At 44.7% G+C, this 15,312-nt stretch overlaps 2 protein-coding genes across 13 annotated transcripts in view; one reads left to right on the top strand and one right to left on the bottom strand.

Annotated features, from left to right (window-relative positions):
• The window catches only part of CHGB (chromogranin B), a 112,051-nt gene extending 109,974 nt beyond the window's left edge, over positions 1–2,077 (bottom strand). For 4 of the 7 annotated variants that reach the window (XM_055810066.1, XM_055810055.1, XM_055810067.1 and 1 more), the window contains exons 1-2: positions 1,497–1,692; positions 778–829 (exon numbers count right to left, since the gene is read on the bottom strand). The gene's annotated coding sequence lies outside the window, so the exon portion shown is untranslated. Of the gene's footprint in view, positions 1–777; positions 830–1,496; positions 1,693–1,980 lie in introns of those variants that run through there. The other 3 variants (XM_055810060.1, XM_055810064.1, XM_055810057.1) reach the window with 2 other exon arrangements.
• The window catches only part of GPCPD1 (glycerophosphocholine phosphodiesterase 1), a 46,735-nt gene continuing 33,254 nt past the window's right edge, over positions 1,832–15,312 (top strand). For 2 of the 6 annotated variants that reach the window (XR_008748054.1, XR_008748053.1), the window contains exons 1-3: positions 2,312–2,486; positions 10,431–10,516; positions 14,748–14,832. Coding sequence is in view for 4 of the 6 variants with exons in the window: in XM_055810070.1 (XP_055666045.1) it covers positions 10,468–10,516; positions 14,748–14,832 (134 nt within the window). In the remaining 2 variants the exon portion in view is untranslated. Of the gene's footprint in view, positions 1,851–2,310; positions 2,487–7,195; positions 7,261–10,430; positions 10,517–14,747; positions 14,833–15,312 lie in introns of those variants that run through there. The other 4 variants (XM_055810070.1, XM_055810072.1, XM_055810069.1 and 1 more) reach the window with 4 other exon arrangements.

Raw genomic sequence — 15,312 nt, 5'->3', positions numbered from 1 at the left:
GAAGTGATGGCTCCTAATGTTTATTTAATTACTAAGGGTTTGTAACTAGAGCAGTTCACATCTGCCTTTAACAAGATCCTCACTTTGCAACAAGCACTTTTCATCAGGCCTCCCTCCCCCTTACCCACAGGAATGGGATTCCTCTTATCCTTTTGGCTTCAAAATAAACTGCTTTTGGCTATCATTTAACTGCATACCTCCACCTACTCGTTTTCCCTGTTACGCAGGGTACTCTGATCTTGCAGTACTCACCTAAAGACCTCAGCAATTCACAAGTATTACATACTTTCCTGGTATAGAACATGTGATATTAACATTCATTTTCCCTACAACATCCAGGGCTGCGTTGCCAATTACTTATTAACATGGCTGCATTTGCAGGGGATGAATAAATGGAAAATAGCCCTCTATTTAAATGACAGATGGAAGGACAGCATAGAGCAGCATGCTTGTAACAGTGCTCTCAATGCAAGACAGAACAAGCAGTTTCTCCACATACTCAAACCACAGCTTCTTTGGCAGCTGACAAGTTGTGTAAAGAAGCAGCAAGTTACTTACCAAACTATTTATGCAAGCTTATTATTAAAGGACTGGTTATACTATCACAAATCCATAGCTCTGCTACAAAACAAAGCACAAGGCCCCTCAAAAACAGGGAGGAAAAGTCTAGCTTTATTTGCCAATACTTTGTTGCTTGAATTCCAGTGGGATACCCTTTTCGTTACAAAAACAGGTCTCAGGAAAGCCACAAGGTCATAGTCACAAACACAACACTACCTTTCAAAACAGCAAAGCTCCCTGGGGTCTTCACCCAATGGTCTCAGATACCCTGAAAGAGGCAAGTGTCATGCTTAAGCTTTGTCTGCTGCTTCAAAATGCCAGCATGGGCACTCCCACATCAGTTTGCCTCAGTGCCACTGCTGTGAAGACATGTTTTTAGCTGTACCATGAACGGCAGCCCTTTTGCTCATGCAACTGGCCACACACGCAACCAGATCTGTGCAAAGAGGCGCAGCCTGGCTGACAGGAGGGGGGCTCCCTGGGAGCCCCGGCCCAAGCATGTGAGGAGCAGAGGCTGCCAGCTCCTGCCACCCCACATTTCAGCGGGCAACAGAGGCCATGGCCTACTGCCAGGGCTGGGACACCTGCACAGGGAGAGCCTCAACAAAATGCACACGGGGATAGATGGCCACCATCAAATCCACGGAGACCAAAGCCTTTCCAGAAAGGCATGCTGCCTGCCCCTGCGTGCTGAAGCCACCATGCCCCTGAGGCCACAGGCTCACAGCCAGGCCGGTACCTCAGGGAAAGGGGGCTGCCTGCCCCCGAGGGACCCTCACACTCCCGGGTTGGGCACTGAGGACCAGGCCTGAGGTGTGGTGGTATCAGCGGGTAGGAAGATGGTGGAATAAACCTGTCACCTCAGCACAGCCCCCGCGCGGCGCCCACCCTCCGTTCACCCCGGCCTCACAACTGCCGCCATCCCGCCGCCTTACCGGCCTGAGGGAAACGGCGCCCCGCCCCCCCGGGGCCACGGCCCCGCTCGCCCAGACGCCAGGCTCTCGAGGAACAGGCGTGCTCTGCCCCCGCCCTTCCTCCTCGCTCCTTGTTGGCTGCAATAGAAAGGCGGGGACGAAGCCCGCGTGAGTGACGCGTCGGCGAGGGGCCGTGACGTGGGTCAGGTGCCCCCTCACCCCGGGTTCGGCCGGGGGCAGCCGGAACCGGTTGGCGGCCGCGCCGCCCCCGTCCCTGTCAGGTGGCCCCGGCAGCGGCAGGACGGGCAGGGACCCGGGCAGCGCCGCTCGCAGCCCGCACAAGGCGCTGGGACAGCCGGAGCGGCGCTCGGCCGGGTCGGTGCGCGCCGCGGCCGGGACAGCGCGGCCGGGCCGGCTGCTCTGCGCCCCTGAGGGGACCCGCGGCCTGAGGCGGCCGTTCGCGCCGCGCTGTGAGGTGCGGTGCTGCTCTCCCCGCGGGACATACCGGGGGCGGGTCGGTACTCTATGGGCTGCAATGCGGGGAGCTGCTGCAGCCCGGCCCTGGGGAGGTGAGGAGGGCGGAGCTGTCCCCGCCGGGGCCGGGCGGCTGAAGGCGGCGGCGCCCCCCTCCCCCAGCGATGCCTTGCGTCCGGCTCGGCGCCGCGCCCCGCCCACCCTCGCCCGGCCGCGGCTTTCGAGGAAAAGACGTTCTCTTCGCCTGCCCTTCTTGCCCTCTCCTTATTGGCTGCGGCAGAGAGGCGGGGCCGAAGCCCGGGTGAGTGACGTGTCGGTGAGGGGCGGTTACATGACGCCACCTCCTCCGCGCCGCCCCGCCCCACCCCACCCCTCCCGGTTCGGCCGGGGGCAGCTGGAACCGGTTGGCGGCCGCGGCGCCCCCGTCCCCCGGCGCTGTCAGGCGGCCCCGGCGGCGGCAGGACGGGCAGGGACCCGGGCGGCGCCGCCCGCAGCCACGCACAAGGCGCTGGGACAGCCGGAGCGGTGCTCAGCCAGGTCAGTGCACGCCGCGGCCGGGGCAGCGCGGCCGGGCCGGCTGCTGCGCGCCCCTGAGGGGACCCGCGGCCTGAGGCGGCCGGTTCGCGCCGCGCCGTGAGGGGGGCGCGGGCGGCGGCGCCCCGCGGGGGCGGTCCCGGGGGCGCCGGTGGGTGAGTTGCGAGCTGAGGGGGGCGATGGCGCCGGGCCCTGAGGGGGGGGCGGGGGGAGCGTGCGCCGGGAGCCGCACCGGGGCGGCTGCGGGCCTCTAGGCGGGGAGCGGGGTCTGCTGCCGGCGGGGCTGGGGCGCCGCGGCAGGCAGCGGGCACGCCGGGCTCCTCGTAGCCAGGCCCGGGCCGCCCCCCGGTCAGCGTGGCGGGCCGCCGGCCGCGGGCGCTGCTGATTTACGCCCCCCCCGAACGCCCTGGCCCGGGGCCGTCCCGGCGGCCGCATTATGTAAGGGCCCGGGGGCAGGCGCACCGCCTCCGCCCGGCAGCCGGCCGCACTGCGGGTTTGCGGCGGGCTGCGCTCGGTGAGCGCCCGGCGGGCCCGGGGCGCCGCTCCCTGCCGCTGCCGCGGGAAGGCGCAGACACCGCTGCCGCCTTGTCTTTGAGTGGGTTTTGTCTCATAGGGACCAATAAGGCAGCTCGAAATTAACTTTGTTACGCGCTTCCTAACCAGGCTGCTGTAGTAGGTACAGGTTCATCTTCGTATTTTTTCTTTTTTCCATTTTCCTTTTCACTCAGTGACTTGTTTTGCAGGGTGTTAGCGTTCCAGTTCATTAAAGCATGCGCTTTTAGATGGAGAGTAACTTTCAAAATGTTTTGAATGAGAATTAAATAGTGGAATCATTTTTTGTCATAAAAGGTATTTTTCCTTCCAGATTTTTATATGCATTTCTCTTCTAGTGCTGTTGCCTGTAAAATAACTATAGAAAATATTAAAACAATCAGAGGAATGCTGTTTATCTTAAATAGAAGCTACCAGCCAAATCTCTTAGTAAAGCTGGTTGCTTCTCAATAAAATGGATACAGGCTTTGAAAACCCTTTTTAAAAAGTTGCTCGTTGTTGTATGGAAACCTGTGGGGGAGCATTATGAGTGTTATTTATTCACATCATTTCTAAGTGAGGAATATTACTGTGATCATGAAGAACTGCCTGGTTAAGAACTTGTGAGCAGCAGGTTAATAACAAACAATGCTTCAGCAACGAGAAACCAAACAAAAGCTGTTCTTGTCTAGTTGCAAACATGCCCCAGCCATTTCCTATCTTTTTCAAGAACTTAGCAAACTTTTCTGTCTTATTTATATCCCAGCAGCTTTGCAATGTGTGTGGGTATTTAGGAAATGCTGAAAACCATTAAAATCTTGTTATTTAAAACAGAGTAGATGCATTATAAGTGAATATAGTGTGTCAGATAAGGGATCTTGAGTCAGATTACCAGGGCTGGCTTAGCCCTGCAAATGGGTAGTTAAACTGATATTGGAAATAGCATCTTAAAAATATTTTTCTCTGTTGCTGTATACTAATATCTTGCTGTTTCAGAAACAGTACTCTGTCTTTGGTGCTTTCTAAATATTGGCATAACCCTATTGGTAAAATTCCCGCCTTTGAATCAGCAGCATGTTGAAATCTTGTATGCAAGTTTGTTTTCTGTCCAGTGTTAATACTGCAATGCAGTATGAGAGAGCTGCTGACTTTGTGGCTGTCCTTTCTCATGCAGTCAGGGTGCAGGGGGAAAGGAGGGAGCAGGAAGAACCTTCTGGTTGTTTGGGTGAAGATGAAGGAGTTGATGCTGTAGTGCTGTTTATAAAAATTCTCCTCCAGTTTTTGGAGTGAATGTCCTGACAAGTGTATCCTCTGACATTGTTCTAAATTCCAGGTGTTGGCAGTTATTGTAACTATTGTTATTTAATTTTATTACATACCTAATTTGTATACCTAATAGACTATAATATTCTGATACATTGTTAGGACCAACCACAAGCAACAACATCTGTTCTTCATGCTGTAAGTTTGATTGGGTTGGAATAGGTGTCATTTAAATATTAAAGATATAGCCTGAAGTAGCACAAGTTGGTATTTTTATACTCAGGAGTCTAATGTGAGTAAAAATGACAAAACTGTGTCTTAAAACAGTTTTGTGTGGTTAGCCTCATACCTCGTCTTTGTTCAGCACAGCACCAGATCTGACACGTGGTGGATTTTCTATCGCTGCATATAGCACAGCTTTCAGGAAGGTAAAATGTAAGTACAGCACCTTCTCCTGCAGTGCATGGTCATGTTCAAACGCAGCTATCCTGAGGGAGGTTGCAGGCAGCGTTGGTGCCCTGTGTCGATCCCGCTCTTGCCAGCTTGTGCTCTCAGCTGTTGAGTGACTTGGCTGGGACTGTGGCACCTTTCCCCTGCTTCAGGCTGGAGTTGGACCTCTCCTTGGTGTTCATAGGTCTCATGAGTCTGTACTTTTACCTGCAGAATGTCTGCTTGAAATCAGAAAAATAAAAGCAAAAATACTGCAGCCCTGATCTTTACATGCAAAAAAAGTGGAGTGATATTTTGAAATAATTGAGCATATGTTTACTTTTGCAGTACCAGCAGTCTGTGCTGTGGTCTGTGATGAAATGTGTGCTAATGGTATGAAAGAGCCTGTTTGTGCACACATGGTCTGTATTTTTCTGCAGATAACTGAGCACATTCAGTAATGTAGTGGTTAAAAATATTCTTATGTTAAGAACCAGCTGTTTGAAAGTATTACAGTGCATTCCAGGAATATCATGGCACCTAGGTACCTAGCCGCTGCATTTTAATTGTCTGTTTAATTACATTTGAAAAATTCCATTAACTACCTATAAAAAATAATTTACCTGGATATCTTAAAAAAAAAATAAAAATCACCCATTAGAAAGATACTTGCGTAAGCTGTTTTTGACCCTCATTGAAAAGTTATCCAGTCATCCTTAAACATAGTGTTACTCAAGAGAGAGTTTTTGGTTGATAACTTTTACATCAGAAACTTATACTGGTAGTTTATTAGATAGGGTTTTGGGCCAAGGTATGTTTCCATTGAAGTGCTTTTTTATTATCAGCATGGTGCCAGATGCTGATTAACTTCACTGGACTAAGTCCACGCAGAGGGTGACAGTCTCATGTGATCTGGGTCATCTAGTTTCTTGGAGCTTAAATGAAGTTCTTTGAGTTCACACTCCATTAAATGCATCCTAGAGAGGATAGGATTTGCAAAACTTTGGATCCCTCTCATGTACTGGAAGAGCAGTGTTTTGCTTCTCATTTAATTTTGAAGTTATTTTTGTTATGAGTTCTGATTATTCTCAATAGAAACCTTCCCTGCAGGACCCTCCAACTTAGAAAGCCAGTGTAGAATTTCCTGAGGCTTGGTCAGTTTGTCTCCCCTCTCTTCCTCCATTAGATTTCAATACATTTTTTTTTTCCTTCTACTGCCAAATAGAACCAATCATTCTGCAACCCTTACAGCCAACTCACAGTTGCTAAACTCAGCTTTTCTGTCTTAATATAGTTGCCTAAAGTGTTTCCTGCCTAATTTTGAAAGCTTTCTGTCGGTACAACAAACACAAAGTTCAGGGCCTTCAGGCTTGTAAGTCTCTTCAGTAGAAAAAGATGATCACATTGTATTTCAAGCCTGTCTCAGACATTGCCCTTAGAGCATTAGAAGTCAGAGCCTTGCAAACCTATTTGTGTTGCTATTAAAAATCTCACTTGTATTGTGAGAGAGCATGTCATCTGGCTTTGAGTGCTATGAATTTTTATAAGTCTGGAACTTGTTCAGTGTTTGCAAACTAGGTTATTACATTGCAGCATTGTCCCAGATTACTTGGTGTGTATTTATCTAAGCCTGAAATATTGAGTATAAGATAATGGGAGAGCAAACAACCAATCCTCTTAAAATACATCGGAAAGGTTAAGGAAATTGGGGGGGTGGGTAATAATCTACTAAAGCTGAAGGGTTGTGAAGGGGTTTTATATGCCACCAGACCTGTAAGCCAGAAGGTTCAAATGAACTTCAAGCTTGTAATTGTTAAATTAATTCCATTTCCTGATACATTTTGACTACAACAGAAAGTTATGTTGGTTTTCCCCATCCATGATGACATTTGCTACCTCATTTTAGAGGAAAGCTGTGATATTTTGTGATACTTTAATAGTTGATTGTGTTATACCAGAAGGAGAGTCTGAAATGTTGTCTTCTCTCTTCTTCCAAGTGGCTTTAGGGGTTCACAGCTCTTTGATTGCCTCTTCTAGAAGCGCCCTTCTTGAATCAGGAGGGGAGAGCTTGGGTTCCCTATCACTTAGGAAAGTACTTAACTCCTGTCACTATTACACTCCTTCAGGTGCCCATGAGGGGGAGAAAATTGTGAAAGGAAAGCTTTACAGGCAATATTAGAACAAGGGGTTCATTTTCTCTTCTGTTGAGCATGCAGAATACTATGCCTAAAATCTTTGTTGCTTTTCTTTTGAGTATACGAAGGCAATGAAGTTCTAAGATTCCCATTTGTTTTTCTTCCTAAGACCACGAGGAGAGCTTTGTCTTGCGGCAGGGGAACCAAGGTTTATATGTGACCCTACCTACTAGGCTGTGTATCTTGCCCTTGCTCTGGAAGCCTGGCAGACAGCTTATTTTATACAGGGAGGTTGGTCGGTGGGCAGGGTTACCTGAGGCAGGCTGTTGAAGGCAGGTCAGCACAGCCCCGGGACTCAGAGTGCTGCTGGCTGCTGTGCAGTCACCACCTCCCTGGGGAACCCGCCGAGATTGTGAAAGGTAAGGGTTTGCTTTGCGATAGGAGAAGAGCGTGAGAGAGACTTGAACTGTGGCACGGTGGGGGAAAGAACATGTTTCTGTTGTAAAAGCAAGAATCTCTGGGTAGAGAAACACTTTTTTGTTTGTGTGTTGTGTTTTGTTATGAAGTGCTGATACCGTTGTGTGAATGCCTGGGTGAGGTCTCTTTCCCATGAGGAAATGACTGAGATTCAGGTGTTCACTGCTTGCTTGCATGTAGTTGCAATCCATAAAAAAAGGGAAGAATGGGACACAGGCTGAGGGTCAGTTGTTTGCATGCATGCAGCTGCAACAGATGTGAATTGAGCTTTAATACTTTTGAACGCGAAACTTATTTAAAAATTGTTACCGCCCAAGGAGTTCTAGTCTGTAAATCTGCTTTGTTGACTTTATTAATATTTGCTGATTAGGAAGCATTTAACATTTTTTTATGTTAACTGTTTTAACTTGTTTCAGTTCCTATAACCAGACCGTTATGACCCCTCTGAGCTGAGGATTCTTTACATTCTCCTAAATGGTTTATCTTTACAGGTGTGGGGAGCAGAGAGGGGTTTGTTATTGTCAGCTGCTTTGGTGAGGCAGTGCTCAAAATCTGAGGGAAGGGAATATAGGGTTTAAAAGGTTGCCTGACACCTACTGGCCAGAGGATTTGATTGTCTAGGGTTTCTTGCCGTTTCCCTCTGGGAATTAAATTACTCCCTCTTCTTCGGCATCAGTATGCCTTTTTTGCCTGTGGCTGCAGTTCTGCCAGAAGAAAAATCTTGCCTGTGTTTGTTGATGTAAACTATAGTTTTTCTTCTGATATACATCCCTTGGGCAGGTTGAGTAGGTCTTTGAGATAAAATACCTTTAGAGCAGAATTTTGACAACTCTACAAAGTTAGTTTATCAAAATCTCCTTACAATTAACTGTTGTTACATAGAAAAGCAATATTCTATTGCTAGGCGGTTTAGAAAAGCCCACAAATGTCTTGCAAGTAGGTAAACAGAATTTTTACAAGATTGGATAAAAGTTTTATAGACAATAGGATTTCTGATTTCAGATAGGAATGGATGGGTAGTTAATTAGTTTGGAGTAAGACAGACATGCTGGTTTTTGCCAAGTTTAATTTTGAGTCATGTTGCATTGGGAAATGGCTTTTTTTTGGTTGTTTTTTTTTTTTTGTTTGTTTGTTCTTAAGGCAAAAGCCTGTTCTTGCTTTGGGGAACTGGGTTCAGGCTTCAGCTGTTGCTTACCTGCTTTATAGTCTCTGGCAAGGCATTTTTGCCTACTTCATCGCCCCCTTGACTCCCCTGTTTTTTCAGTTAAAAGATGTCCAAGCAAGGATAGTTGGTGAACACAGCCAAGGCCCTGAACTATTCAGTGGCCTCATAAATGCATGCTAGTAGTTACATTCTCTGTTTTAAACTGGGATTTTTGTGTCATACTGGACTGGTTTCACAAGTCCAATTTTAGTTTCAATACTGAAACATGCTGCACTTCTGTGTCTATAAACAAGTGCTAAAAATAAATGCTAGAATGTGTCACTGTTAACATACAGACCACCTAATGACACACACATGACAAAGTTCAGAAAGGGTGTGCCCTTCATGGAACTTGTGCTTCAGTAGTTTGGGATTTTATCATTTACAGAAATGTTACTTGTAAAAGAATACATGCAGAATTGGAATACATGACCAGAAACATGTATATTGCTAGAATTTTCTTGCTCTCATTTTACCACTGAAAAGTCGTCTCCCTTGACATGAAGAGAGGGAAACGGGGGAGGAGAAAAAGGAATGTAAAGTAAAGGCAGCAATAGTTAGAACAGGAATAGATTGAGAGGAGGAGAAGATCCAGAAGAAAAATTGTAGGCATTTGAACTTCAGACCTTAACTAACCTTCTGATTGCCTGGGAGGAATGAGGATTGATTATGAGCTTCCCCCTCCCCTGCCAGCCCTTGGTGTCTGACTTCCATTAGCTTTTCTTGCTTTCAAGGCATCTGTTAAAACTGCCCTGTGCCCTTTGAAGGCAAAGGCTTGTAGTAGAGCTAACGAAAGGTAGATTTGTTCTCTAGTGCTGTTTGTTCTTCTTCTTGTTATTAAAGCTGTTACTAAAGGATCAATGAGCAACATTATACTGAAATAAAGTGCTCTTGTCCTGTTCAGAAACAGCAATAAAAACATTCTACTTCATTGGTTTAAAAACAAAACCACAACCCACAGTGACATAAAGAAAATGGTTAGTTGAGAGCATTGCAAAGTTAATTCTGCATAGCATTAGTATGATTATTTTGCAGCCCATGTCCAAAGGAATGTACTTGGGTAATGACAGTTTGTCTGGCAACATCCAGACTTGGACTTTGATATGACTACTACTTTCACAAATAATATAAAAGGGCATGCTACGTCAATAGTGTTTCTGCTGTATGGGAGGGGTGGGATTTTGCCAGCTTTATATTCCATCAAGTTATTGTGTACTGGAGGAGGGCAGGAAGTTGAACAGGGTCAATTCTTGAACTGCTGTCCTGGCTACAGGCAGTCTCTTCCTGCTGTGGTGTTTGGAAGACTGCTCGGTACTTCCAGTTGCTGGTGCTCCATGTGAAATGCTTCAATTATTGGTAGGGGAGGAGATCCAAAGTGATGAACAGCTCACTGCCTGCGACAGCAGAGAGCTGTCATCTGTCATGAGTTCTTCCCCTTTTTCCTTCAAGGTGGTAGTGCTTCTCTGTGAAACTTCTATTGTGTTTTGAAGAGGATGCTGAAGAATAGCATAGCTGGGACAGTCAGAAGTTGCTGCTTGCCAAGTGTCATAATCTTAAATGTCTTAAAACTTCTGGTGGCCTCTTGGGGAGCAAAATTAGTCAAAACAGAGGTTTCTGAAAAATCTCAGCTTAAGACTGGTGAATGCTGCGTGATATTGTTACTTGCATATGGTGTTTCGTTTACTAGTCTTTTTCTTGTGCTACTGTTGTGATGTCTTCTTCAGCTGGATACTGTTTTCTGGGGCTGCTGCTGGTTTTAAAGAGCCATCTATTTTTACTGCTCACTGAAACAGTAACTTCACTAGTGGTTTGCTTCCCTGTAAGTGGTGGGATTTGTGTTTCCTCTTACTTAAGACGGCAACAGATGTATTGTTCCTGAAATGGAGTATCTTTTTCCTTTCACTATAGGAGATTTCAGCTATCCTAAGACAAAAGTTCTGCAGGTATGACCTCTTCTCAAGTCACCTTTGAAGTAAGAGGACCGTCAGTACCAGGTACCCAAAGCATGCTTTCTCCTTTTCTTATGGTTTAACTAGACAATGACTGAATAGAAGGATGTTCAAAGGCTGTCTTGTCTGTTTTCTGCAGAGGTAAAAGAACACATCAGTTCTAATATCAAAATAATAAGTCATTATAAAGTACATTAATAAGAAATTTCACATAGGAATTTGAAAATTAAATTTGGGAATAAAAATGTTTACCTTTTTCTTCAAACAGCAATTTCATAGCGTGCTTGAGAATTTGATGCTGACTGAAATGGTTATGATTGTTTTAAAATCAGTATTCTGTCTCTAGTTTATTCCACGGAAACAAGTGTTTACATTCTGAATCATGATAGTCAGGCATGCATTGACATGTTTGTTCTGATTTTTTAGTCTCTCTGCATCCCTATTGAAGGTTCTCCATAACAAGATGTGACTTCCAGTGGGAATTAAGGACAGAAAGAATATACAATATTAATTCGATATGCCATCTGTGCAAAAATGTGTGAAATAACTTCTGTAATCTAAATAGGGAACACAAGATGTCATGTCATGTAGAACACCAAGATTTAGTATTGATAAATTGTGCTTATTACTTTGACCTTCATCCTTAGGAACTTTGAAGGAAGATCACCAAAAACGTAATTGGTGGTTGCCTGACAAAGGCAGGTGAATGTGGAGCATGTACAGACTGGCAAAATTCCTGTTACAGACGAATACCAGATGGCATAGGCGCCTCTTGTAGTTGGGGGGAAAAATGATAAAAACATTTCAAGAGTTTTGACATCTGCACCATGTTAGACCTTTCCTGTGTTTCTCCCATTTGCTTGGGAATTTGGGAACTGAACATTGACACACAATGTGGATATGAAGTCTTTAGTAAGACATATTTTTTTATAGCATTCTGGAGAAGAGTTTAAAGAATAAATTGACCTTAGATCAAATGAGGCTCTGAAGCACTGGTGTAGCTAATCAATGGAGTATTGCAAGCTATACTTCTTGTTGCTTGCACCGATGTGATGGTGCTGTCACTAGTAAAGTTGACTTTGGATTTGTTAACTTTTTCTGTTAGTATCTGCAACAAAAATCAGCGTTAGGGAGAGCTAGATCCTGCCTCAGTGGTTGGTTACAAAGAATCACCTGGAGATACTTACCATATGTATAGCATAAAGAGGTGATACAGAAAGTTGCTTCTGGTGATGACGATACTGATACTACTGCTCCTGACTGGGGAGAAGAGCTTTGAGATGCAGCAGTAGCAACATGCCTTCTTCTGAAAGAAGAGAGGTAGGTTTTCAGAATAATCAGCAGTTCTACAAACAGCAAAATTACCGCTTTATTTAGAAATGTCACGTACTGATTTTGTCAGATCACCAGGGCGAGTAGTTGGCTGAGGAGACAAGAATCCCCACTTTGAGTGCTAATGTGCTCCCTGTGTCCTCATCGCTGTCAAAGCCAGTGATTCCAGGCGCGCTGGCAGGATAAAAGGGCATTACCAGTATAGGAATGATGCTTTGACTCAGTCCCTCTAGCCAAACCACTTCTGGAGTCAACAATGGTAATGAAGCCTGACACATTGATGTAGGCTTTTACGTATTTGTGACACGGAGTGTTTAATTTCTGCCTTATCCTAGCAGAAGGAACAGGGTCACTGGTTACTGGCTGTAACTTCTGTAGGTCTTAATCAGGTGTCACATTAAAGGGGAGGTTTTCCCCTCCAAGCCTGTATGTTCACCTAGTCTGTCAATGTCCCAGAAAACATGAGACCCTTTTGCCTGACCAGCCTGTCAGAGCTCGCTACAGAGACTGCTGGATAGCACACTGTGTCGGAGGGTGATTTGACTGCTCTACTCAGGGATTCACAGTGACAGATTCACTAGTCAAATCAATTCTTCAAGTTTCTGCAAACTCACACAAAACAGATCTTACCTGAGAATTTTTTACTGTACAATTTTGTGACAGATTGAGGTTCGAGATTGCTGTTGATAGTACACTGACTGCAAGAACAAGTGTGAAATAGCATACACACAAAATGTAATCACAAATAAAAGCCAGATGGAGTTATTAAATCATTAAATGCGCATAGATCATAGTACTTTTCTTACCTGATAGATGTTCCTGTGAGGGAGAAGATGGGTTTGGCCCATTGACTGATTCCAAGAGTTGTGATTGAGTCTTCCCTAGTTTCTTCCCTTCCTGACTTTTGTATTATTTCTTTACTTCTAGATGGAGGTTGAGTGACTCTAGGCATACATACTTTTGTTACTCATAGGTGTAAAATTCTCTCGCTTTACCTTTAAAGGGATGGTCAATAAAAAAATACAAAGCACATGCTCAGTGAGGGGTGGTTGTACCTTGGAAGAGGGTAGCTTTGAGATGTAGTGTGTTTTGGTATTACAATGAGATCATAATGAGAAAAGCTCATCCAAGAAAAGGGGTTTTGCCACAGTTGCTGGCTTAACAGCCAACATCTTCTCTTACCTCACTCGCTTGACAGCTGCTGTGCAGTTTGTCAATACATGATACCATCAAGTTCCTGTTCCAACAGGGCCTGCCCTCAGAGTCTTCACTCCATTCCACCCCTGTTCAGGTTCAGTTCCTTTTAGCAGGTGCTAAGGTTGGAGGTTATGTTGCCTGGGGAACTGCCTGGGAGTAGATACTGTTTGTACCAACTGCATTCCATCCTGGAAGTAGCAGCTGCAGTTTTACCCTAAAATTTCTTTAATTTTGTAATACAAATTTAGTAATTTTTCCACGTCAGGACACAGTCCCATTCCAAGAGGCAGTTAGGTGGCCAAATATTAGCTTTTATGGAACAAAAAATGGAGCTTCTAGCTCCCACCTGTATACAAACATACTGTTTCAACAGAGCTGGCCCAAGCAGAGAGGTTGCAACACCCCTGAGGCTGTTGCAAGCTGTGAGGCTGGGCAGAAGACTTGGAGTAGCTTCCTCACTGCAGCTCAGCATCGGATTCCTCAGCAAGGGGAGGGGGAGAAGTGGATGGTCTCTGCACTTAAAACAAAAAAACAAGCAAAAGCCTGCTGAGCTTAAATTGCCTCTGAAAAGACAGTTGGAGTTTATCATGCATTTTGCTTGTGCCTTTCCTGGGAAAATTTAAGAAGCATTTTATAAATCCTGATTCAGCCTTGCAGTGTAATTGTTGGCGTGACTTGAAGGGTGACTGTGCATCTTGTTTAAATGCTGCCTTTTGTATGTTGTACCTTGCAGAGCAATAAAGTATTCGGAGAATGTTCACAGTTGTTTAAAAAAGGCCAGAAAATTACTCTAGCTAGCTGCTACTAAGAGGAGTGTAATTTAGATGGCACTTGAGAGGTTGGCCGATATATGCACTAAGCTGTACTAAATATTGCTCTTTTAAAGAGATATTGAAAGAATTTTAGCTTCTTTAAAATCTCCAGTCAGAAAGTCTAACTGTGTGGTATTCAGGTGGTCTTTCCTCCCCCCTTTATCTCCTTCCTGCAAAAACAAACCATAATGTAGCTTGGTAGAGTGTGGAAAAGGGAGACCACCTGACCTAGGGAATTGTGTGCAGTGAGTTGCATAGTTAGTATACTCGTACAGCTGGTTTGTATGCTTACAGTGAACATACAAAAAGGCTGATTTTTATTTTTTAAATGAATTGGAACAAAAGATTTTTATAAAAAAAGGGGATCGTGGTTCAAGATGTTCTCAAATAATTTCAGTAAGCTGTTTTTAGGAGCAAATTATCTTATTTAATTCCTGGGTTTTGTAGATTTTTTCAAACCCCTGGGTGTGCAGGGATTTCTTTCGTAAGCAGTTCTGGTGGTATCTCTTACTAGATTAACCTGTATAACTGGAAAAAATTGAGACAGTTTTAGAGGGATAAAGACTTCTTCAAAACTGTTATTTCAGGCTTTGAAGTTCAAGTTATGTTATTTGGCTTAGTAAAAGCTATTAAAAAAAAAAAAGGGGTAATAAAAGGAACAGTATTACTGCAGGATGATTTGGAAGCCAGCCCTTTTAAGGGCGGTTGTCAGTACTTCCTCTCTCAGTGAGATCCTTGTGATGGTGAAGAAAACGCTGTTGTAGTTTTGGGTGGGGGAAAAATCCTTTATGAACCAAAAAGAGGAAGCTTAGATGGGTGATTCTGGTGTATGTTTTTAACATATTTGACGGTTTGACAGCGTAGGGTGTACTTATTAATTCCATATAAGCTTGAGTAATGATGATTGTGTTTTCTATTTGTTTGGGATTTTTTAGGAGAGGTTTTTGCTATATGCGGGAGCTGCAGTGCTTTGGGAAACTGGAATCCACAAGCTGCAGTGGTCCTTCAGACTGATGATCGGTAAGTCAGGATTTTGGGATTTTTATTTGTTTTCTTTGAAGCAGCTGGAGTTCTGGAGCAATGTTTATTCTGGCTTTGAGTTTGTAAACTATTGAGCTACTCATACCGTTAGTAAAACTCTACAGAATTTCTTGTATTGCCCTTGAAAATTTTGAAGGCTTAGGAATGTGTCCAAAAAAATGTTTGAGTATGCCTTTTCTAGTTACAGGTGATGCTTCTAGCGTTGTGGCTGGCATATTTCAGTACCTTAATTGTAGACATTTTGAAACACTGCTATAGATAATTCTCAGTCCCATAACTATACAGCAAGTTATAGGAGATGTTTATATCATTTACTTTCTTTTTAACCTAGTCAAGTTATTGTGGCTATAAAGAGATGGGGAGAAGATTATTTAAAATGAGAGTTGTGTTAAGTTGTTTGTGAGTATACAAACGTGAGTGCACTTTAAGAAATTTTAAACACAGTGGGGAAATTCAGCG

The sequence above is a fragment of the Falco peregrinus genome, chromosome 7, assembly GCF_023634155.1.
Source record: "Falco peregrinus isolate bFalPer1 chromosome 7, bFalPer1.pri, whole genome shotgun sequence".
In the NCBI taxonomy this organism is placed as follows: domain Eukaryota; kingdom Metazoa; phylum Chordata; class Aves; order Falconiformes; family Falconidae; genus Falco; species Falco peregrinus.
Note: the sequence above shows the minus strand (reverse complement) of the source record. Positions and strands in the feature narration are given on the sequence as shown.